The sequence below is a fragment of the Nycticebus coucang genome, chromosome 9 (assembly GCF_027406575.1).
Source record: "Nycticebus coucang isolate mNycCou1 chromosome 9, mNycCou1.pri, whole genome shotgun sequence".
Classification (NCBI taxonomy): Eukaryota; Metazoa; Chordata; class Mammalia; order Primates; family Lorisidae; genus Nycticebus; species Nycticebus coucang.
Window position 1 is genome coordinate 74,279,841 of NC_069788.1, and position 23,441 is coordinate 74,303,281.

At 40.0% G+C, this 23,441-nt stretch overlaps 2 protein-coding genes across 5 annotated transcripts in view; one reads left to right on the plus strand and one right to left on the minus strand.

The window, feature by feature from the left end:
- The window catches only part of FARS2 (phenylalanyl-tRNA synthetase 2, mitochondrial), a 523,237-nt gene extending 503,987 nt beyond the window's left edge, over positions 1 to 19,250 (minus strand). For all 4 annotated transcript variants that reach the window (XM_053602315.1, XM_053602317.1, XM_053602313.1 and 1 more), the window contains exon 1: positions 18,927 to 19,250. The gene's annotated coding sequence lies outside the window, so the exon portion shown is untranslated. The remainder of the gene's footprint in view (positions 1 to 18,926) is intronic.
- A 332-nt stretch (positions 19,251 to 19,582) lies between these two features.
- Positions 19,583 to 23,441, plus strand: part of LYRM4 (LYR motif containing 4) — a 178,605-nt gene continuing 174,746 nt past the window's right edge. The window contains exon 1 of the mRNA XM_053602319.1: positions 19,583 to 19,882. Within this exon, the coding sequence (XP_053458294.1) occupies positions 19,797 to 19,882 (86 nt within the window). The 5' untranslated portion in view covers positions 19,583 to 19,796. The remainder of the gene's footprint in view (positions 19,883 to 23,441) is intronic.

The window sequence follows — 23,441 nt, forward strand, 5'->3', positions numbered from 1 at the left end:
AGTAAAGGTCTCGTAATCAAGCATTCAGAGGAGCAGGAGTAGAAACAGACATAAGAAGGGTAAAACCATCATATTTGAAATGCTCTTATACAAAAAGAGGACCAACCATGTTCTAGGCAGGCAGATGAGACCATGGATGGAAAGGAGAGAGAAAAATGCAAGCACCACATTCCCCATAGGAACCTTCTTACCAGTTAGGGCAAACAACTGGAGTGAAGGAGCCCTGTGAAAAGCAGTAGCACCCAGACTGAAGAATTCGAGAGGGCAGTGATACACTGTCCAGAGTGCTGAGGGTGACTGCTCACCAGGGTGCATAGTTCCCTGGCACCACAAAGACAGTATCACTGTGAAAGATTCAACATGGCCTGACTGACATTCAGGAGATGCTAACTTCCTCTCTACCTGCCCTAGAGCTACTGACATCAAACTGCAGTCTTCCCCGACTGGAGACTACCCTGTGCAAGTAAGATGAGCCCTTGGCGGTTCTCCACACCCTCTACAGACTTTACGAGTCTCTCCAAGAAGCTGAGGACAAGATTTTGCTCACAGATACAGGCACGCATTAAGAAAAATGTCCAAAGGACTTAAAATTTCTCTTCAAGAACCAAGTTCCACCCTTTCCAGTAGCACAGGCCTCATGTTCTTCCACGTGATGTTTCTCCCCTGGGGTCTCTCTGGATCTTGCCTTCCCTTCTCCCCCTGGACTGCTCCTCTGTCACCTCCTGGGCACTCCCCCAGTGTCCTTGGTCCTTGCCTCTGACACTTCTCACCCCAACTCTTCCTCACCTTAAATAATTCTGGCTTCCCTCAACCTCCTCATCTCTTCAAGCTACAGCCTTTTCTATGTTGCTTCAGGTTTCTTGAAAAAGAAATCTATATTTGCTGTCTGCCCACTTTGTTCCCACTTGTCTTGTTTGCTGCTTGGTTTCTCAGAGCCAGGCACACAGCAGGCACTCAACACATGCTGGAGCCAGAACCATTAAGAAAATGTTAGAGGTTACAATAAATGGAAGCAAATACATCCAGTGGAGAAACGTGGGGTGGGGGTGCAGAACGAGTTTATTTCAGACACACCGAGTTTGTGGTGATGGCAGGCCACGCAGATGGCCATGTCAAGTGCTATGTGAAGGGGGCCCACACTAGTGATAATGGCATGCTGGAAGGAGGGGGTGCTCTGGAGGATGGGTCTCTGGAGACGGAGTGCTGAAAGGAAGAAGAGCCACCAAGGAGCAGATGGCTTGGCTCTTAGTGTCACAGAAGCCAGGGCAAAGCGGGGAAAACATGTCAAGAAGATGAAGTAAGAACACTAGTCAGGCTATGAAAGGCCACAGATGAGCAAAAGAGCAGCAGGAGAGGTTGCAAATGAGGTTGGGGGGTGTTGATTTAATCACCAGGGGGTTATCAAGGATCTCTGAAAAGCTGTTTCAGTCATAGTACTGTTCAACCTGCAGCCCAAGGACCACATGTGGATTATGTGAGGACTTTTTTGCTTACCTGTGACAATAGGTATCAAAAAAATTGTACATGGACCTTATTTTTTTTTTTTTTTTGTTCATCAGCTTTCATTAGTATTTTTGTATTTAATGTATAGCCCAAGACAGCTCTTCTTCTTCCAATGTGGTACAGAAAAGCCAAAATGTTGGACACACTTGAACCATAAGCTCATAAGCACTACTTATGAACTAGATGCAGAAATATCAAATAAAACATTAACAAACAGAACCCAGAAGCCCCTGAGGGAATACTACACCCATAGAATGCAAGGATTATTCAAGATGGGAAACCTATTTCTCTTATTTACACTATGATTAGAAGAGAAAAAATGATAGAATCAGTTCCCCAGACACTCTAAAGGCATTTGACAAAAGTTACTATTCACTCTTGATTTAAAAAAAATAAACAAAAAATAAATAGGAATAGATGAATGCTGCCTTATAATATACCTACTAAATGATAAACCCCAGTATACCTACCAATACTCCAGAATGATTTATGAGAAACCACATTAAGCATTCCAGAAAAGGTCCAACTTATGAATAGAGAAATGGGAATCAGCCAATGACAAGAGGTTCCTCCTAAAGGAATTACAGATGCCTCTCAAAGTTATAAAAAATATACTCAATCTAGGGCAGTGCCTGTGGCTCAAAGGAGTAGGGCACCGGCCCCATATGCCAGAGGTGGCGTGTTCAAACCCAGCCCTGGCCATAAACTGCAAAAAAAAAAAATATATATATATATAGATAGATAGATATAGATAGATAGATACAGTCAATTGAGTGTGTGTGTGTGTGTGTATATATATACACTCAATCTCAACTCATTAGAGAAATATAAATTACAGTGACAACATTTCTCTAATGAGTTGAGATTGAGTATATATATGAGATACTATTTTTTAATCTACAGATAGGAAAAGTTCAAGTAAGGACCTGAAAAAGAAGCATCGCTGGTAAAACCTTTATGGAAGACAATGTGGTAATACGTACAAACATTTAAATGCACTTATCCTTTGATCCACCAAGTAGGAATTAAAACCTACAGATATACCTATTTGTATGTATGCAAAATGATGCATGAACAAGGATAGTCACTAAATAATTTGTAAGAGCCAAAGACAAGAAACAATTTTTTATTAATTGGAGACTGGCAAAGTAAATTAAGAATAAGGTACTTCTACATGTATTGATGGGGGTTGTCTCTAGATCTACTGTTAAATGATAAAAATAACATACTGATTAGAATGTACAGCAGCTCACATTACAGAAAAGGAATATAGATGTCGCTTATGCATATACATATGCATAAAAGAAAATGTATAAGAATTGGTAACAGGTGAAGGAGAAAGGCTTACATGTCATCACACACGCCTTCATGCTTTCGAATGTTATACTATCCTCATTACAATCTAGAAGCTTCACGACCACTGTCTCCTTCAGTCCTCTGTTCAGTTGGTAAGACCTCTGTCTTGACATCATCACTGCTATTAGGCCCTCCTTTCCAGTCTCACCAAAATAGACATGTGGGGACCCACAGACATCCTCCCAGAAGTTGAAGTTTAACCACCTTCCCTGAATGGAGAATGTACTTGTGCAGCAGTCTCACATTCAAGGAATGGCTATGAGCATCTATCATGTGTGAAGTAGCATGAGCCCCTGTGTTAAATAATTATCTTCTCTGATTTACCTTAGGCACCCTTCCTAGATCTACCTTTCTAAAGCAGGAGTTTTCTCCACTTGGCCTATCAAACTGCTCCACATAGGTCCAAGCCCAGTTCCATCCCAGGGATTACACCCCACAGTTCAGCTGAACCAAACTAGTACAGCCTTTTTCCCCCCGTCAATCTTCAATGCTGGTGGTCTCCTCCATCAGGAACACCCATGTCACGTGATTCTCCTCCATGCACACTACCTAAAATGTTTTATGTGCCTTCAGCACCTACCATAAACACCATCTACCTCACGATCTTTTCCTAATGTCCACTCAGGAAGTGTTCACTCCTGCGCAGGAAGTGTCTGCTCCCTCCTCTGAAGGCCACGGACAGCCCTTACTATAGGCTGCCTTACATGCCCACTTGCGGCTTTCCTCCAAGCGCCCATGTCAATGTAAGCTTCTCACCTCAGTGGTTGCAACTCCTGCTCTATTTCTCACATTGAGGTACCCATAGCAAAATACAGAACAAGTCATCTGATGAAGGTAATGTCCTTCAAGTTTCCAAAATTCCTATGGTTTATTAAGTGACTAATCTTGAATTCCTAAATTAAAATGTATTACTTTGGGGCGGCGCCTGTGGCTCAGTCGGTAAGGCGCCGGCCCCATACACCGAGGGTGGCGGGTTCAAACCCGACCCCGGCTGAACTGCAACTAAAAAAAAGCTGGGCATTGTGGCGGGTGCCTGTAGTCCCAGCTACTTGGGAGGCTGAGGCAAGAGAATCGCTAAAGCCCAGGAGTTGGAGGTTGCTGTGAGCTGTGTGATGCCACAGCACTCTACTGAGGGCCATAAAGTGAGACTCTGTCTCTACAAAAAAAAAAAATAAAATAAAATGTATTACTTTGCATGGTTGCATAGTGTTCACAATGACATACCAACAAGCTAGAAGAATTAAAAATATTAAGTGTTATTCTTTTTGCCTTTCTCAATGGGGACTGGTAAAAAGTTTGGAATATCAGGCATATATGCAAGAAAGTCAATTTCACCACCTGTCACTTAAAAGTAATTTTCTAGAATTATTGTTTTTTTAAACAAGAGAAATGGTGGGACTTGAGGTGAACATGAAAGGTTAGTGATGGCTAGGAGCAGTGACTAAATTAGATAGTATCAGATTCCTAAGAAGTGTCTACATCTCCCAAATTAAGGCAATTATGCATTTAGTTAGGTTACAGTCATTTTATAGGAGGTGATCTCTGCAGACACATAGGTATCAGTCCTATAGACTGGCTTGGACATTGTTATGGACAAGAATTTTAAAAATATGTAATGAAATTCATGGACATAAAGTAGAATAATGATTACTAGAAGCAGGGGATTGGGGAAAGGGTACAGAGTATCAATTACGAGTGATGAAAGAATTCTCAAAAACTGTGGTGATGGTTACACCACCACGTGAATGTGCTTGGTTAAAATGGTAAATTTCATGTCATATATATTTTACCACAATAAAAAATCCATCATCAAACATGTCTTTTAAAACTTTTATTTTAATACAGTAAAAGATACAACTACGGATTCTTTTTTATAACATTTTTTCTTTCCTTTTTTGGGCAAAAAACCCAGCTCCTGCAGGGTATTTTTATTTCTAATTTTAAGACTTGAATAAGACAATAGAAACCAATGTAAATGAAACATTAGCAGTTTATTTTAAATCTGATGGCTCTAATACATTAATTATTAAAGTTTATTCTATTAAATCTTTTTAAAATCATACCTTCATTTGGAAAGTGTTAATACATTATTAAAGTTTAATCTGCTTATTCTTCTTACTTTTTTAATTATTTTCTTTCTTTATTTATTTTGAGACAGAGACTCACTTTATGCCCTGGGTAGTGTGGCATGGTATTCTAGCTCACAGCAACCTCAGATTCCTGGGTTCAAGCCTCAGCCTCCTGAGCAGCTGGGACTACAGATATTTACCATGACAACGAGCTAATTTTTCTATTTTTAGTAGGGACATAGTGTTACTGCCTTTGGTCTCTAAACTCCAAGCTCAAGCCTTGGCCTCTAGAATGCCACCCAGGCCCAAGATCTTTTTTTTTTTTTAATCCAACTCTTCATTTGAGCAGCTTTTAGACTCCATCACCACCCCATGCTATGCAGTCATAGGCAATGGTTGCATAAAGGCTTACTGACAACAGTTAGCCTTACAAAGGAAACTGTAGGAATCTTGAAGGCAAAGTAAACCCAATCCTTATTCTCTAAGAAGTATCCCTTCAAACTAAAGCCCAAGATGGCACTAGTCAATTTGATAAAATGCAATTAAAATAATAAAAATAAAGAATGGAAGGAAAATGCAATGACAACATTAAGTCACAGAATGTCACTAAGGACATAAGATCTTGTGCTAACACAACTACAAAATTACTTATATATAATGCCATAGTATTCAGTGGTAATATTTTTAAATGTCAGAAACCAATAAAATCACATTCTTAAGATCTGCATTGTCCAATACAGTAGCCACTAGCCACAAATGGCTACTTAAATTTAAATCAATTAAAACTAAATAAAATTAGAACTCATTTCCTCAGTTGCACTAGCCATATTTCAAGTGCTCGAGAACCACGTATAAGAGGTGGCTGCCATACTGGACAGCACGGATACAAAATACTTCCATCATTATAGACATATTGGAAAGAGCTGATCTAGATCCTAAGTGCCTTCACTGAAATAAGCACAGCATTTTCATTCATTCATCCAACCAGTGTTTGCTAACAGGCACTATGCTAGTTGCCAAATATAGGACAGCAAATGAAACTGGTAATTCAAGTAGGAGATCATTAGAAAACAGACAGTATGAGGGAAACTTCATTATCAGATAAAGAAAAATGGCTGGGGAAGGCCTGTCTGAGGAGTAATTAAGCCAAGATTAAAAAGATAAACCATTCAAAAAAAAAAAAAAGAAAGAAAAAACAGAAACAGACCTTCCAGATAAAGGAACTGAAGTACCATGATACCCAGGTCGGAAAAACTTAGCATGTTCTAGACACTGATTTTCATGCATTTTTAGCTGTCTCATTAAACTTGAAACACCAGCAAAGCATTTAACTGACACTCAAATCTATTCCAATGGAGAAGTTAGACTACAGTTCATATATTATCCAAGGCACTTCTCCTTCTACCTCTCAATCACCTGCCTTTTTGTCATTTCATTTCTTGAAGCACCAACTTCTGAGAGAGCAAGTAGAGAAATAGCAATTAATTTTGTTATCTCTTAGCAAAGGAAAAATAGTCTTAAATAAGTTTCTGAATTACTGTGAATTTTCATTGGCTTCGATGTCACCATATGAGGGGTAACCAAGACATTTTCATCACAGGTTGAGCAGTTTCCCCTTAAGGCCAGGTTATCATTAATTATGCCAAGGGCTAAAAATGCACATAGATTTCAAGCACCAATATTCAGGAAATGTAATTGGCCACCATGTGGTGATCACCACAGCACTGGCACTGCCTCATAGACAACTCACAGATGGGAAACCAAAAAGACCTTCAGAAGAAAAAAAAAACTCATCCAATTTTCCACCTGACTCACATACCTGTTAAACCTAGCAACTTACAGATAATTGTTTTAATACGATTATTAGGATTACAATAAGAAATGAGAGAAGTAGAGGTATATCAGAAAACAGCATATAAACATCAATGAATTTTTTTTTGTCAGTAGGGATACTAGGTCTACAAAGATACACTGGTACGCACTCATCTGAAACATCACAACCAATATCACTGGTATACTGGTTTGGCTATTTAATGGCAAACAGAGTATCTGGCACTGTAAATAAAAATTGGTCATACCCTAAAGGGGTTCACAGACTATAAGGGAACCAGGAGTCAGAGATATATGCAGCTCCAAGTAAAGCAAAAAAAAATATCCTTTTGGGAGGACAGTGGGAAAAGTGACTTTTCCCATGGGGGAAGAAAAGAAGCAAGTAAGAGCAAAAACAATGTCATGAAAAGGTAAAGAAGTTACTTCTTCAGATAAGAAGTTGACAGCACACACCAACAGAGATTATGCATACCTTATTGTAATTCTTCATTTAGTGGCTCTATGTTGGTAACCTGAAATTGAGTATAAATATAACCACCATGAATACTGCAAATCAGTCTCCCCCCATAAAATCAATTATTGAACCAGTGATCTTGACAGCAAAGTTCTACTCAGAATAGAACTGAATCATACAAAGGACCAGAGGCATGAGTATGAAGATGACGAATGGAGTGCAGAGGAACAAAGGAGGGAGAGAAACAGGACGTGGAAAAAAGGGAGTCTGAGGCCACGTTATGGGGAGCTAAGGAAACGTAATGTCAATTTAATTAGAGGAGTAATATAATGACATATCTATGCGTTATCCAATCACCCTGGAACTCATGGCAGAGGTGAGCTGAAGGGAAAGGAAGAGCAAAGATACACCATCTTTAAGCTCTATCTGTGCGTCACTGCCACAGTGAAGACTGGGTTGAGGATAGAAAAGCAGCAATCCATGTTCTGAAAACGTCACAGCTATAGAAGCTTCAAGAGGATATGACAGCACAATGGAAGAATCAATCTAAATCTTTATGGCCTGATATATAATTATTTATTACAGATCCAAGAATATTTCAAACAATGTATGACAGCATTTATGGTTTCTAAACAAAAATCCTAGCTAGCACTTTTCTCAGCATTGTTTAACTATGTTCTCCTGGTTCCTTGAGAGTAAGCCCTGTGTCTACCTAACATTTTCTTTTGCCAAATCCCAATGTTTTGTTATACATTATATGAGCAGTCAATAAATGTTTATTGATTGAACAAAAAAAAAAAAAAAGAAGAAGAAGAAAAGAAAAGCAGCAGTCATACATTACAACGACAGAGCTTTTAACATAAGCCACACTGACCTGAACACCACAAACTGAGGCGTGCCCAGACTGGGGGAAACAGCCAAACTAGAATGGAGGCTGCACGGTAACTGTGCTTCAGCAGGCAGAGACAAACTACTGGAGGTAGGTAAATAACGCCAGAAAACCAAATCAAGACTACCCATACACACACTGGTGGATGAAAACACCCCCTACAACCCCATATAAAAGAGGTCTTTGCCTTTCCCCTTTCAATACACCTGGCCTAACGACCTCTGCTCCATCTTGTTTCTGGGCACTGCTGCTTACACCTTTCATACATCAAACTTCTAAAGCAGGGGTCCTCAAACTATCGCCCCGCTCGCGGGCCACATGAGGCGGTGTGATTGTATTTGTTCCCGTTTTGTTTTTCACTTCAAAATAAGATATGTGCAGTGTGCATAGGAATTTGTTCATAGTATTTTTTTTTTATAGTCCAGCCCTCCAGCAGTCTGAGGGTCAGTGAATTGGCCCGCTGTTTAAAAAGTTTGAGGATGCCTGTAAAGAAACTGACTTAGTAAGCTAAGTGACTATGACACTCCAATTACATTTTCCATTGCAGCACCATAACCACTATGAGATGGGCGCCGAGTCGGACATACTTATCATCTTAACAGGTTCTAGGCACATTATTTAAAATTACATTTGTAATCTGTTATTTTCTTTCCAAAAATGTAGGCTCAGGAGAGGTTGTATGAAGTATTGACAGGAGTTATTAACTTACAAAGGAGATAGTTTTAAATAAATTTTTTGAGTTTCAGCATGTTGTAATTCTATATTATTAAGTCTAATAATATAAAAGCTAAACCTAAATCCCAACCAGTAAGTGAAACAACAGAATCTATGCTGTGGCTGAACATCTCATATGACCTAATATTGCTGGTAGTAAGGGAAGGATGGAAGATGCAGAAACCCAAATGCTTATTTTCCTTCATTAACTCATTCAACAAATTTTACTGAGCACCCATCAGGCACGATGCCTATAGTGATAAACAAACCACATACGGTCCTGCCTTCACGGATGGGCAATTCTCATAGAGTTTTGCATTATCTGGTGGGAGAATGGACACTTAACCAATAACCTACCATTATGTAGATATGATTTTAAGGTACAAAAGTTAAAGATTATACGATGTCATAAGAAATAATAATAAAATCAGGAGGGCATAATTCAAATTGGTGTCAAAAAGACAGGGAATAACAAACAGATGCTGGTGAGGATGGAGACATTCACACACTGTTAATAGGAATATAAATTAGCATAGGCACTGTGGAAAACTGTATAGAGGTTCTTCAAAAGACTGAAAATAGAACCATATGATCCAGCAATTCTAATGCTGGATATACGTGTATAAGCAAAAGAAAGGATATCAGTATGTCAAAGAGATATCTTCACTCTCATTTTATTGCAGCACTATTCATGATAGCTAAGATTTGGAATCAACATAAGTGCCTGGCGGCACCTGTGGTCAAGTGGGTAGGGCGCCGGCCCCATATGCCAGAGGTGGCAGGTTCAAACCCAGCCCCGGCCAAAAAAAAAAAAAAAAAAAACATAAGTGCCCGTCCGTAGATGAATGGACAGTGTGGCATATACAACACAACAGATTATCATTCAGCCACAAAAAAGAATGAAATTCTGTCATGAGCAGCAACATGGATGAAACTGAAAGTCGTATGTTAAATGAAATAAGCCAAGCACAAAAAGACAAGTATAACACATTTTCACTCATATGTAGAAGCTAAAAAAAGAGTGGATCTGATGAAAATAGGGAATAAACTAGTGGTTACCAGAGGATGGAAAGAGCAGGGGGTAAGCATAGCATTTGATTAATGGGTACAAATTCAGTTTAACTGAAAAGACCTAGTGTTTGATAAATCAGGTGGGTGACTCTAGTTTATAATAGTCTACTTTATATTTCAAAATAGCTAGAAGAGAATATTTCAAATGTTTCTAGCATAAAGGAAAGACTAATATTTAAGATGACAAATACCCCAATTACAGTGGTTTAATCTTTACCAAATTATAAGAATGTATTAAATCATTACACGTACCTCAGAAATATGTGTATCTACTACATGCCAATTTTTTTTTGAGAGCATTATTACTTATAAGGGGTTGCAGCCAGTGGGTGGCCATTCCAACAGGCAGGAAAGCTGAGTCCCAGCCAGAGGCCAGAAACACTACAATGTACCAATTTTTTAAAATAAAGAAAAATATATATAAATTATTTTAATCATAACATCATATTGAAATTTTTCCTCCTGTTCTCTGATTGCATTTTTCTCCTTGATTTAATCATGCAATTGCTTCTGATATTATTTCTGCATAAGATGGTGGCTATTATATTTTTTGAAAAGTTAAAAAAAAAACTCATCAATTCAATAAGGAAAAAGAGTAAAATAAAATAATAACAACAATATACTGTAATAGAAGTTATGAGTGTGATCTCTCTGTTTCAGAATATTTCACTGTACTGCACTCACCCTTCTTTTTCTTGTGATCGGTCAATCTAATGACAACCAAGAGGCCTACAGAGTGACTAACTGGGCAAGAAGCCCTGGACAAAAGGTGGATTCACACCTGCAGATTTTCATCACACTACTCAGAACCAGAATGGCACATGATATAAAACATGAATTGTTTATTTCAGTAATCTTCCATTTAATATTTTCAGACTGAGATTGACTGTGGGTAGCTGAAAGCAAGGAAAACAAAACCGCAGGTAAGGAGGGCTACAGGATTGAGAGTTCATGTGATTGATTCGTTATACCACTGATATTTATGGACCATCCATTATGTGCACAGTTAAATGCAAAGCATTAGGGAAACAATGGTAATCAAAAACAGACATAGTCCCTGTCCTCATGGAATACACAACCTAGTATCACAGAAAAAAATCATCAATCACACAAAAAAATCACATTACTGGCAAGACAGCTCTAGTGAGCTCCGTTCCCTTTTACAAAAAATAATTCCCCTATCTCTTTCCATTTCATTGTGTGTTCCCCAGCCTTACATACCCATCCCCCAACTTTCACAGCCTATACCTCTAGGAGTCAAGCCATTGGCTCAAGCCTAAAAGAATCATGGCCTCTCTCTGGCAAGAAATTGGTTCAGAAATGGATGAACACACAAGTGACTGAGGGACAAGATGAACAGAGAGGACTGTTGGGCACTTCTGATCCAGAAGCTTTCTCAGGCTTCTGAGGTTCTGGAAATAGTACTACAAAATTGGTGGTGGCCTTACACAACCAAGAGAGGATGCCAACCTGAGGATTAAGTTCACATCAGAGAAAACAAAGTGGAGAGAAAGACAAAACCTGGTCTTTGGCAACGTCACTCAAACCAATAAACCATAAAGCCCACCTGGCTTCTGAACTCTCAAGGCACAGAAGATAATAAAGTCAATATGTTGGTTTAAATCGACTTGACTTGGTTTTCCTGTTACTTCCAACTGTAGTCACTCAGCTGATTAGCGGTTCACAATACCAATGGAGTTTAAAAGAGGAGGATTTACAAGTCAGAGAAAAGTAACTGAGTGAGTTTCTCTTAAACTGAGATCTGAAGAATAGGAAGAAAAAGTGCATTCCAAGTAGCTACATCAGCATTTGCTTTGTTTTGTTGTTTGTTTGTTTGTTTTCTGAGACAGAATCTGACTCTGTCACCCTGACTAGAGTGCCCTGGTGTCATAGTTCACAGGCTTGTCAAACTCTTGGGCTCAAGTGATCCTCTTACCTTAACCTCCCAAATATCTGGGATTACAGGTGCCCACAACAATGCCTGGCTAATTTTCCTATTTTTAATAGAGATGAGGTCTCCCTCTTGCTCAGGCTGGTCTGGAACTCCTGAGCTCAAGCCATCCACCCATGTTGGCCTCCCAGAGTGTTAGGATTACAGCCATGAGCCACCAGAGACAGGCCTTGCATCAGCATTTGCAACTAAAGACCTGCATTCAATGCCAGAGCTACAAAGTAAGATTCTGTCTCCAAAAAAAGGGAAAAAGAGGGCTGGAGAAGAGGATAGGAGCCATACTCCTCACAGTCTTACAAGTGGTATTGGAAGTGTCCATGAGTCCAGGGATGTCCAACCGTTGGGCTGTTGGCCACATGCAGATTAAGTGAGGACTAGTTTGCCTATCTATAGTGGTAGATGACATGAAAATTATGCACAGACTTTTTTTGTTCATGAGTTTTCGTTAGTGTTTTTGTAATTAATATGTGGCCCAAGACAACTATTCTTCCAATGTGGCCCAGATAAGTCAAAAGGTTGGATACCCTGTAAGTGCTGCAGGGTTTGGGGGATAGGGTAGCATAGAAATTACTGTCTACAGTGTGGTGACATTAATTCATATAAATCTAAAGAACATATCTGTGGACCAGCAGTATAATGAGCATTTTATTTTCAAATAGCTCCCAGACAACAGAAAAGGATTTTTAGGAAACACTGTAATTTGGCACCCATGCTATCTCCTCTATAAGGATCTCAACGGAGGGCTATCCAGACTCAGCTTGAAGGGTTCTCATGAATGGCACTCATGTCCTGAAATGTATTAATCCAGGACAGTTTACTCTGAAGTCTTTGAAGACTCAGGCTCTACAAATGACAGCTGTACCATAATTACTGTCACACTCAGCTCTCACAGCATGCAGAAGCCAAGGGTATGAATGGGATTTGTAAGGGGGCTTAAATTTATAAATGCTCAGGCACATGCACTTGTTTCAAAGTGCTCACAGATTTGAAATAGATAACAACATTCTTACTCAAAAATGTCAAGAAAGAGGGATGAAAGTAAGCTACCTGCTAAGCTTTCTCCTATTTCATAACTTTTCTATTTTTCTTGCCCTTACACTACAGAATTCCAAGAATTGTTAAAAAGATAATTCTTGCAAAAAACTCATTCTCATTAACTAAAGCAAATTGTTTTACTGTCTGCCAATATTACTGTAATCCATTTCACACAAGCCAGGCTTTCATTACTCTTAACATTATTAGTTAATTCAAACTCACAATTACACATACAGATTACTGGTTTGCCAAACGGAATTGCTTCAATGGTGTTCTGCAAATAAATGTTTAGATTAAAAAGTTATAAAATATTAAATCATGTAAAATATTCACCATAGCAGCAAAGAAATTATGAATTCTCTATTTAGCTTCTATTGTTAATAATAGTCTCTTGTACAGTAGGAAAGATATATCACCCATACAGAGAGGTCAGATAATGTCATAGATCTCAGTAGCATCTCTCTTAACTATCCAACTAACCTCCTACCTCTTCAGTTTTTTTTCTAAACAAAGAGTTAACACTGAAAATCCTAAGTGTCTTCTGTAAACAACCAAGTGATCTGAACAAACAGGAAATGGCAGCTAAGATTCCCAAAGAAGTCGATCAGAACTTTTAGACAAATTTAGAAAATTTTATAAAAATTACTAAATTCAGAACATTAAGTAAAAGCAAAGCTCCTGGAAGAGAAAATAAACTCTCAATAAGTAATAGTTGTCATTATCATCACCTCGTTAGTTTGATAAACAAATCATTCTAAAATATCTGAATAGTACAAAAATACTATTCCTAAAATAGTCATCCTATAAATAGGAAGAAAAAAGAATTAAGGTGATCTGTAACTGAATACCATTGCAAATCACAGCGTGAAAGAATGCCCATGTTGGTGGGGGTTTCTAGTGGGAAAAGATGTTTTCTTTCCTTTAGAATAAAAACAATGTGTTTTTAAAAAAAATTATCCAGAACTAAGACATTTGATATACTTTACATAAAACCAATTGTCAGGCCAGCAGCTCGTGCCTACTGTCCTGGCACTCTGGGAGACGAACAAGGGTGCATCACTCGAGCTCACAAGTCCAAGGCCAGCCTGAGTAATAGAGAGAACCTGTCTCTACTAAAAATAGAAAAACCAACGTAGCCGTATTGGTTGAGCTCAAGAACTTAAGGTTGTTGTGAGTTATAATGCTATGGCACACTAGTGAGGGCGCCGGAGTGAGACTCTGTCTCAAAAAACCCACAAAAAATCCAATTGTCAATTTTATTATTATTGCCCACAAGTAAGGGAATCCTTAGCTCCAATCAATGAAGCTAGACTATCTAGTTGCAACGTAACTTCCTAAATTTCTCAAAACAGAGAACAGATTTTCATAAGTATATTTGAAAAGAGCTTCTATATAAATGTGAATCTCAGAGAATCCCCCAGGAGGAAATGTCTCACACACACATAAATAGACAACCTAAAAAAGGCACTAAGTCTTTTCAAAGAGATGTTAATAGAAAAAAATGTAAATTTATCTTAAATGACTAAAATGTGAGTATAAAAATCAACATATGAAATTCTCTGAATATTTATAACATTTCCTATACAAACCAGTTAGCTTTACAAATAAGTGAAAATCCAACTAAATTAAAATTTAAATATGACTAAAATTTATCCATGTTATCCAAGAAAGAACAATAAACTTCAAATTCCTGAAGCTAGCACTGAAGACCATCTGTGAGGCAGTGGAGCATCACAGCTAGACAGATGGCACCCTGGGCCAATGGCCACCCTAGCTGCTTCTTAACTGTCTGACTCTTGCTAAATAACCTAACCTCTCAGTGCCCCTTTCCTTAAATGGAGAAAAGAGCTCTCCATCGGGTCATGTAAGGATAAAGAGATCATTCAAGAACTCAGCTCATCTTGTGCCTAACCTATATGAAAGCTGCTAACTGAATCTCCTTATACTCACCTCATGCACTTTCCAGCTGTGGCCAGAGCTCTCAGAGGTATTCTCTAGACATGGATATGTTTCCCTAGCCCTCACTCAGGGTTTCTCCTTTACCCTAAGATAAACGCTAAATTTTCTTCCTACAGTAGCCTTCTTAACATCACACCCACATATCCAAATCCTCTCGTTCCTTTCAAGGCCCAGCTCAAACCTAAATCCTCTCAAGCCCAACACAAACACTATCTGCTCCATAAAGCCTCTAATTCCTACAGATCAATATTTCTCAACCCTGGCTATAATCAATCACCCAGGGAATTAAAAAAGAAAATGTCCTGAAGCCTGGGCCTCAACTCTGCTGACTTTTGGTCTGAGCTATAGCCCAGGCATCAGGGATAGAAGAGACCTCTCCTTGTGCAGAGACTCCACAATGCTTCATCGGTCCTTTTCTTGTAGTACTTTATATTTCCTATCTCATATTTTAATTATATATAAATGCATTTAAACTATAAACTCTGAAAAAACAAAATCTGTGTTCGATTTATAGCCCTCAAGCTATTACAAGAAAAGTGACTTGAACTAACAGACTGGTCAGCCACCTATTGCATACACAGATGAAGAATTAAATAAAAATACAGTGCTCCTGGAATACAGGATTCAAAATCATGGTCTGAAACAAAACCCTATCAATATCTGGATAACTAATCTGCATTTCACTAGCTCAGCTGTTAGTTCCACTTGACTTACATAACCAACTTAGCCAATAGATAAGGGAAGAAATGACTTATTCCAGAAAGGGAGAACACATCACTAAAATAAAATTAGCAGAGGGCTAACTTTCCCATCTCTCACCACTCCAGACCTCCGTCACACCACCATGCTTGGAATATGCAGTATAAGCTCTAACTTAACACATTCCTCATCTGGCTCTTACTACTCATCCTTGAAATATCTTCTACAAAAGAAAGCCTTCCCTTGGGTCAAAACCCTGGTTGAATATCCCTTTTCTGTACTCCCCTAGTATTTGGCATTAGTACTCCTATCATATCACCTGTCAAAAATAAATGTTTTGTTTACCTAGTCACCTATAGGTTTCTTGGCAGTGGGGCCTCTCATACCTGAAACTGTATCAGCTCACATAAGGTATTTTTGAAGTATTCAGTAAATGTTGAATGAATAAATGACTATGGGAAAGGGCTTCAGTTTGTTCATCTATACAAAGCAGTTGATGTCGAAGGTCTCTTCTGGCTTTGTATTCTATTGCAATGATTGATAAATATAAATGAAAAATATGTAAAATATGTAGATTCATATATGTAGCAGAATAATTTCCAAATACTGTTGTGCCCAGATCTCGAAATCCCCCACAAAGACCAGGGAGCTGAGTCCGATGCAAAAGCAAAAGGGCCGTTTATTGCAAGTTCAAATTTGGGCTCCCGGGGACTCCGTTGCAACGGATCCCAGCCAGGAACCCCGAGTTCTGGAATAGGGAGTTCTTTTGGTCCGGCGCAGAGGGTGGGTGTGCACAGCTTGAAACAAAGGGGGCGCTTCTGGATTGGTTAGGTGGGGGGTCCCTGATTGGTGGGCGGTTGTCTCATGATTTCGGGGAATTGCCTGGGCTTGTCTGGAAAGTAAACTTACTGAGTGAAATGGCAGGGTGGGGGGGGAGCGAAACTGAACTCTTAAGATGGTGCTGGTCTAGTTCTTTCAATACTTTCATGAGTTGTTTCTCCTATAAAAGATTTACTTCACTTTCCACAATATTTTGACATTTAAGCTTAAGCCCAGTAAATTGCTCTTATGTGGCTTATTTTGGTCAGAGAAATGTCTCTTCACAAAGCATTAAATGCTCTTTGAGAACCCTAAACTTAATATAATAATTTTAGGTAGGTAAAGAACTATAAACAGTTGATAAATACTATGTATAAGTGAATACTAAAGAAATTTTTACAGTGATATACCCTAGTTTAATTACCTAAGAAACATCTTGGCCCAGATTACAATGCATATAAGTAAGGTCCATTCTCAACTTCTGGCCCAATTCTACTCACAATCTCAGAGTTATTGTTCTTTTTTAAAAACAAACAAACAAAAACTCCTTTCTGCAATGAAGATGTGCAAAAATAGAAATTTAGCTGTGGAATATGATTTTTTATTAGTCTTTCAAAGCAGTCATATCCAACTAATTGTTAAATCATTGCAATAAAATAGTTTTTTTGTGTGTGTGAGTCAACACTTAGCTTAGAATTACTGGGAAGCTACTGATACAGGATTCCCCCAGGCAAGGCTGGACAGAGGCCCCTCCCCCCCATTCTCTAGGTCCAGGTAGGCTCAGAAATCAGACCCCCATCTCTAAGCACAAACAGGCTGCCCTTTCCAGGCCACACCCTCTGGGCTCTAGCAAGGTCATCAACAAAGTAGCCTATAAACTTTTGGGTGGTTCTACCTTGAGTAGGAAGCAATCACCTTAAACCCTTCCCTGAGACAAAAACTGCAAAGACCTAATAACCTTGCCCTAGGGGAGGGATGGCATTCATTCATTTGTTAATACACTTACTAACTTTGAAAAGGTTTTTTCCACCTACCAAGTCCTGGCCAAAAGATAATACATATCCCTAGACAAAGGACTCATGCAGGAGACTTCCTGGTCTTCCTCTTTGCCAGAAGCTCTGGTGCTTTTACTCCTTCTGTATTCCTTTCTAATAAAATCCTATACCACTGATCTGTGGTCCCTGGGTTCATTCTTTGAATAGGGAGACCAAGAACCAAAAGAAGAAAGAAATTCCAGTAACTACTTGTTGCACTCAAGCAACTTCAACTGTTGCTTGACTAAAAGATGACTAGGCTACCAAACTATTTATTTATTTATTTATTTTATTTTTTGCAGTTTTTGGCCCAGTAGGGTTTGAACCCGCCACCTCTGGTATATGGGGCCAGCACCCTACTCCTTTGAGCCACAGGCGCCGCCCGCTACCAAACGATTTAAATTATACATATTTATTTGAAAACATTTTATTTGATTACAACAAAGTTATGTAATTTAGATACATTAATTTAGATTAAATTCCTTGATAATGAGGCATAAATTGTGCATATAGTAATTACTCCAACTTCACTTTCAGAACATAATAAAATAATGTAATTGCCACTGTTTTTAAACAAGCCAAAATAATTCTTGACATTTTTCCTTCTCACTCTTTGTAAGAAATGCCAAACAAAATAGTCAACATGTTAAAAGTGCTTTCAAAACGCCTGAGGCTAGACTTGCCCAATGAAGTGACCAACCCAAAAGTGACAGAACTTCGCTACTCCTCACAAGTGTATGAGATCTTTAAGAAAAAAAGAAAATCAGAGTTTAAAAGGATTTTAGCAAAAGTATTTTCTCCTTGGAAGTATTTAGCAAAAGTATTTTTTTAATACCATTGCATCATCACTAGTAAGCATGTCTGAATGCACACACCTGGCTGCAAGTATACTGAAGAACAGTAGGCCAGGGAAATGTTTCCTGCCTTTAAAGTTTCTGGAAATATAAAGTTGTTTCAATATACAGAAATACCACAAGTGTTTCAAAACAAGATATACAAAAACAGGTAAGAACACACTTGTAACTAAGTGGTTGGAAGAAAGATGTTAAAGCAAACGTGTTTTTTTATGTATAAAGTTACTCTTCACTGTGTTTGGGAGAAGAAAGTTGTGGCCCTTCCTAACGATTGTATAAAAGCACGATTCCAAAAATAAGAAATGCTTTGCAAACACAGTAGATAAAACTGGCTGGGGCTTCCCTGCACCCAGTTCCACGCTAAAGGACCCAAAGGAACTGTATCCACCGTTTTAACAAGGTTATTCAAAAAAGTTGAAGTCTTCTGAGAAAAGTCAGGAGAAAAAACTTGTTCAGCTTCTTGCAGCATACCTAAGGCCCTAAAGGTCCCCAACTAATCACTTACGTCTACAGCCCATGCTACACCGCCTTTTTAATGCATTTATTAGATTGCTAAACCATGTGGACTCTTGACTTAAAAGCAAAAACATCTAGAAAAGGAAATAATCCATGCCCATTGCAAACTCCCTTACGCCCCCAGCCGCCCACGTCGCGCCCCTACGTTGCAGTGCAGTGAGGCTGGCACTCACCCACTGCTCGCCAGGAACCTAGACCCGGTGTGTTTCAAAATCAGAAATGCAGCAGGTAAGTTCGCTCAGTCCCATCAACAAGGAGCCAAAACCCCGACTTCAATAGTACTCGTACATGCTGGGCGCTGCCATTTTGACAGAAAGTGGGCCCTGCCCCCGAGGCCCCTAAGGCGGTCGCCCTGAGCAGAGCCGGAGCGCCAGGGCGACGTTGGCCCGTTATCCCCACGCTCCTCACGCCGCATCCCCCGGATGGACCAAGGCCATGAAAACCCCGAAACCCATCCTGCATTCTGGGTCGACAAAAGTCAAGTCATCCTCGAAATCCCGCACAGCCTCGCAGGCAGCGCCAAGGACGGCCTCAGCCAATGGGGGCGGGGCGTCTGAGCGGCGCGCGTTCGGTAACCCTGACAACACGGCTTCGGGCTTTGGGGAGGTACTAGGGGCTCTGTGCGTGGAGAACAAATGTCTCCTCCAGGCCCCTGGGCAGTTCGCTTAGGCAGTATATAACGGGGCTGCCCTCAGTGCTCGGTCCCCGAGGGGAAGCATGGCTCCATGCAGAGGCTGCAGCACACCTCCCCCGCCTTCCCGCTGCGCGGAGCAGCTGCAGTGCGCTGGAGCCTCCCTCTCCGCACCGCCCCCTTAGGTGTCCGCAGCCCTGCCTGCGCCCGCCTCCAAAGCTGCGTCCTGCGCCCGGCGCCCACCGCGGTCCACAACGGTGATCTGGGCGTAGGCCTGGCCAGACGCTGGCTAGCAAGGCCGAGCCGCCGCGTTTTATTTCGTTTGTGATTTTTGCATCGGCTGAAGTTTTGTGGGTCGGGTTAAACTCGGGACCTCCGTGTAGAGGACCCATTTATTTTTTTTCTTTCCAAAATGGCAGCCTCCAGCCGCGCGCAAGTGTTAGACCTGTATCGGGCTATGCTGAGAGAGAGCAAGCATTTCAGCGCCTACAACTACAGGTGATTCGGCGGGCCGTGGGGGCCGGGAGGGCCGGGGGCGCCGGCTACCCGGTAATGTCGCCAAGGCGACAAGGAGCCACAGTCCTCTGCTAGCAGCCTTGGGACGGTGATCCTGACGACTCCATCGCAAAGTGTGTCCTTGCTCACAGGAGTAGCCCTCTGAAACCACTCGGGGGAGGAGCATAGGGCTTGCCCTGCTTCGCTTCAGGGAAGGTGTTAAAGTCTTGATGACGTTTTCCCCCTAGAAGGATGCTTTAGTTCGTGCTCAAAGAGCACGATTAGTATCAGGTTTCTGCGGTTAAAAAAAAAAGTGTACTTGAAGTCTGTAGTTGGTGAAGTTAGAGCCACTGTTGCATATACATATAAAAAACTTCTCTTGAGAATTGGAAGACCTGCAAGTGGAAGTGGCGGGTCTGTAGCACGTGGTCACAAAACTGAAGGCTCACTCTAGCTCTCTCTTTTATTTCCTAGGTATCTTAATTCTTTTTGGTTGCAAGAATGAACTCTATTCTTCATAGGGAATTCAGGGTGGATGCATCAATAGCAGTAAAGAAAGAAGGGTCTCACAAGATTCCAGGAGCTGAAACCTTAGTTTATCGAGGCTCACCAGACAGGGATCCCGCTTATAGGACCTTTAACAGTAGAACAGTAAGAGTCTAAACTCTTACATCTTTAATATTGTACACTCGCTTTTCACATGCAGGCATCATTCCACTATTTGCTTTTGATTCCCTTGTTCTTTTTTATATTTCTTTTCACTATTTTAGAGCCTCTGTTTTCACATAGTTTCTACCTTCTTATAACTTCTGACCCATCATTACTGTAGGTATCTTATGGATTCTGTTGGGATTCTTTCAGATTAGGTGTCTTTACTAATTACCTGATCCTCTCAGAGTTTGAGGTTGCTGTGAGCTATGATACCACAACACTCTACCCAGGGTGATAAAGTGAGACTCTTTCTCAAAAAAATACAAAATAAAATAAAATATGTCTTTTATATTAGGGCTGTGTCTTATGGATTTCAAGGATAGCTCCTTCCCTCCCCTCTAATTTCAGCAGCTATTTGTCATTGATAGCAAATCAATAACCACACCACCTACTGATCAATTCTGCGTGCCACTGTTGTTTTATGTTCTTTACATGTATTAGCACATTTATGACAACAGCCCTGTGGGGTGGGGACTATTTTTATGACCCTATAAGGCAACTGAGGCACAGAGAGGTTAAGTTACTTATCAGAAGTCACACAGGAAGTATTAGATAAGCAATCAGAACTAAACTAGTGCAAATTGTGAAACAATCTGAAAAGTATGATACATAAAGTAATTGCGATATTGAAATAAAAAATTTTAAACTCTCACGTAAGACTACATATACACCACATTTTAGTAGAATGAATCCTGTCTTCCTTCTCCAGTCTCCAGCACAGCAAGTCCTACCTTTTTCTGTCATAATCATTTGCAGTTTCTTATATGTGCCATTTCCTCTTGGGCTTCTGAACGTTTGCAAGTACTGTTCTGTATGGCATGCCCTTAATCCAGAGTCTTTCCTCTTCCTTCAAGATTCAGCTAATCATGATTTTCTCTGAACAAAAGTTTTCCAGACTTACACCCTTCCACAGACCCCACTTCTGTTCCTCTCTCCACTAAAATATACAGAGTGTGTGTGTGTGTGTGTGTGTGTATATATATATATATATATATTTTTTTTTTTTAACCCTCAGTGCTTCCAAAAACCTTCAGTACAGCCTACCTATTCCAGCACTATACCAGGTCCTGGAGCCAGAAAGATAGAAATTTTGAACTCAACAAGGCACCCACTATCAGTGGCTTTACAGAAATATGTGTGATACAGATATAGAGACAGTTTTCACAAACTGTGTTAAATACTGTGACAGAAGTATAAACAGGGTGTAGAATCAGGAAGGTTTCCCCAAAGGTGACACTGGATCAAAGACATGATGTAGCATGGTATACTCGGGTTAGGGCAAAAGGTAGAATGTTGCAGGAGGGCAAAGTGGGATTCAGGAGATAACAGGATAAGACTAATGGAGAGGGCCACATTTTTTAGGGCCTTTGGGTCATGCTAAGGAACCCAACTTTATTCTTAGCTTATAGGAAGCCACCAAAGTGACACAGCTAGATTTGCATTTTTGGAAGTTCACTCTGGCAGCACTTTTAATTTTCAACAACTGGAGACAAACACCAAATGGGAGATGATTACAACAGTGGGACCCTAATGAGGACAGGAATAATGGAGGATAGAGAAGATGACATATTTAACAAATGATTAGAAAATGAATTTATTACAACTTGACTGGAGTCATGAATAAGGGAGAAAATATAAGCCAAGTCTAGAATGATGTCTAGGTTTCTGGTTAAACTGAGGCATAGAGAAAGTTAAGTGTAAAAGTTGTACCATCAACTGACTTAGGAAATACAGAAATAGCTGGCCTTGCAAAGAGTTTTTGGAACTTTTTCATTGTCTTGAGTGTGAATTTCACCAGCATTGCCAACAGAGGCAGTGAATCGCAAGAGTCTAAAGCTCAGAGGACCCATCAGTGCTGGAGAAAGTCACTATCCTGCATTTTCCTAATTAATAAAATAGGAGTAATAATGTATACATCTTTTTTTTTTTTTTTTTTGCAGTTTTGGCCAGGGCTGGGTTTGAACCCACCACCTCTGGTATATGGGGCCAGGGCCCTACTCCTTGAGCCACAGGCACCACCCATACATCTTTAATTATTATTATTTTTTTGAGACAAAGTCTCACTTTGTTGTCTCTGGTAGAGTGCCATAGCGTCACAGCTCACAACAGCTTCGAACTCTCGAGCTCAAGCAATTCTCTTGTCTCAGCTTCCAAAGTAGCTGAGACTATAGGCACTCGCCAGGGTATTTTTAGAGACAAGGTCTTTCTCTGGCTGAGGCTGGTCTCCAACTTGTGACCTCAGGCAGTCCACCCACCTTGGCCTCCCAGAGTGCTGAGATTACAGGCATGAGCCCTCGCGCCCGTCCTCATACATCTGGAATTATTAAGGCTTAAGTGAGTTAATCAAGCATTTGGAACAGTGCCTGGCAGAGTAGGTACTCAATAAGTAAAATTGTTATAAGTGGAATTAAAACCTTGATAGTAGCTGAAATCTCAAGGGAGGATATTCAGATTAGTGGTTCCCATCCTGCAGTGATTTTCTTTGACAATATCTAGAGACATTTTTGGTTGTCACAACTTGGGTAAGGAGTGCTACTGGCAGATAATCAGAGGCCAGGGTTGGATAGATGACAGCCCTCATTATCTGGCCCAAAATGTCAGTTGCATCAAGATTGAAAAGTCTTAGTTACTGGACAGAAAATTAGTGTGGTCAGGATGCTATTCAAGGTAACTTCAAAATTGAAGGAGTTGGCTGAGGAAGAGCCCAGAAAGGAGGCCAAGAAGATACAGTTTGAGAACTTACTGCTCTCAGGACCCTTTCAACATTCTTAAATATCAAGTGAGGGCCATACAAAGCTTTTGCTTCTGTGGGGCATAGTTATCTATATTTATCATATTAAAAGTTAAAACC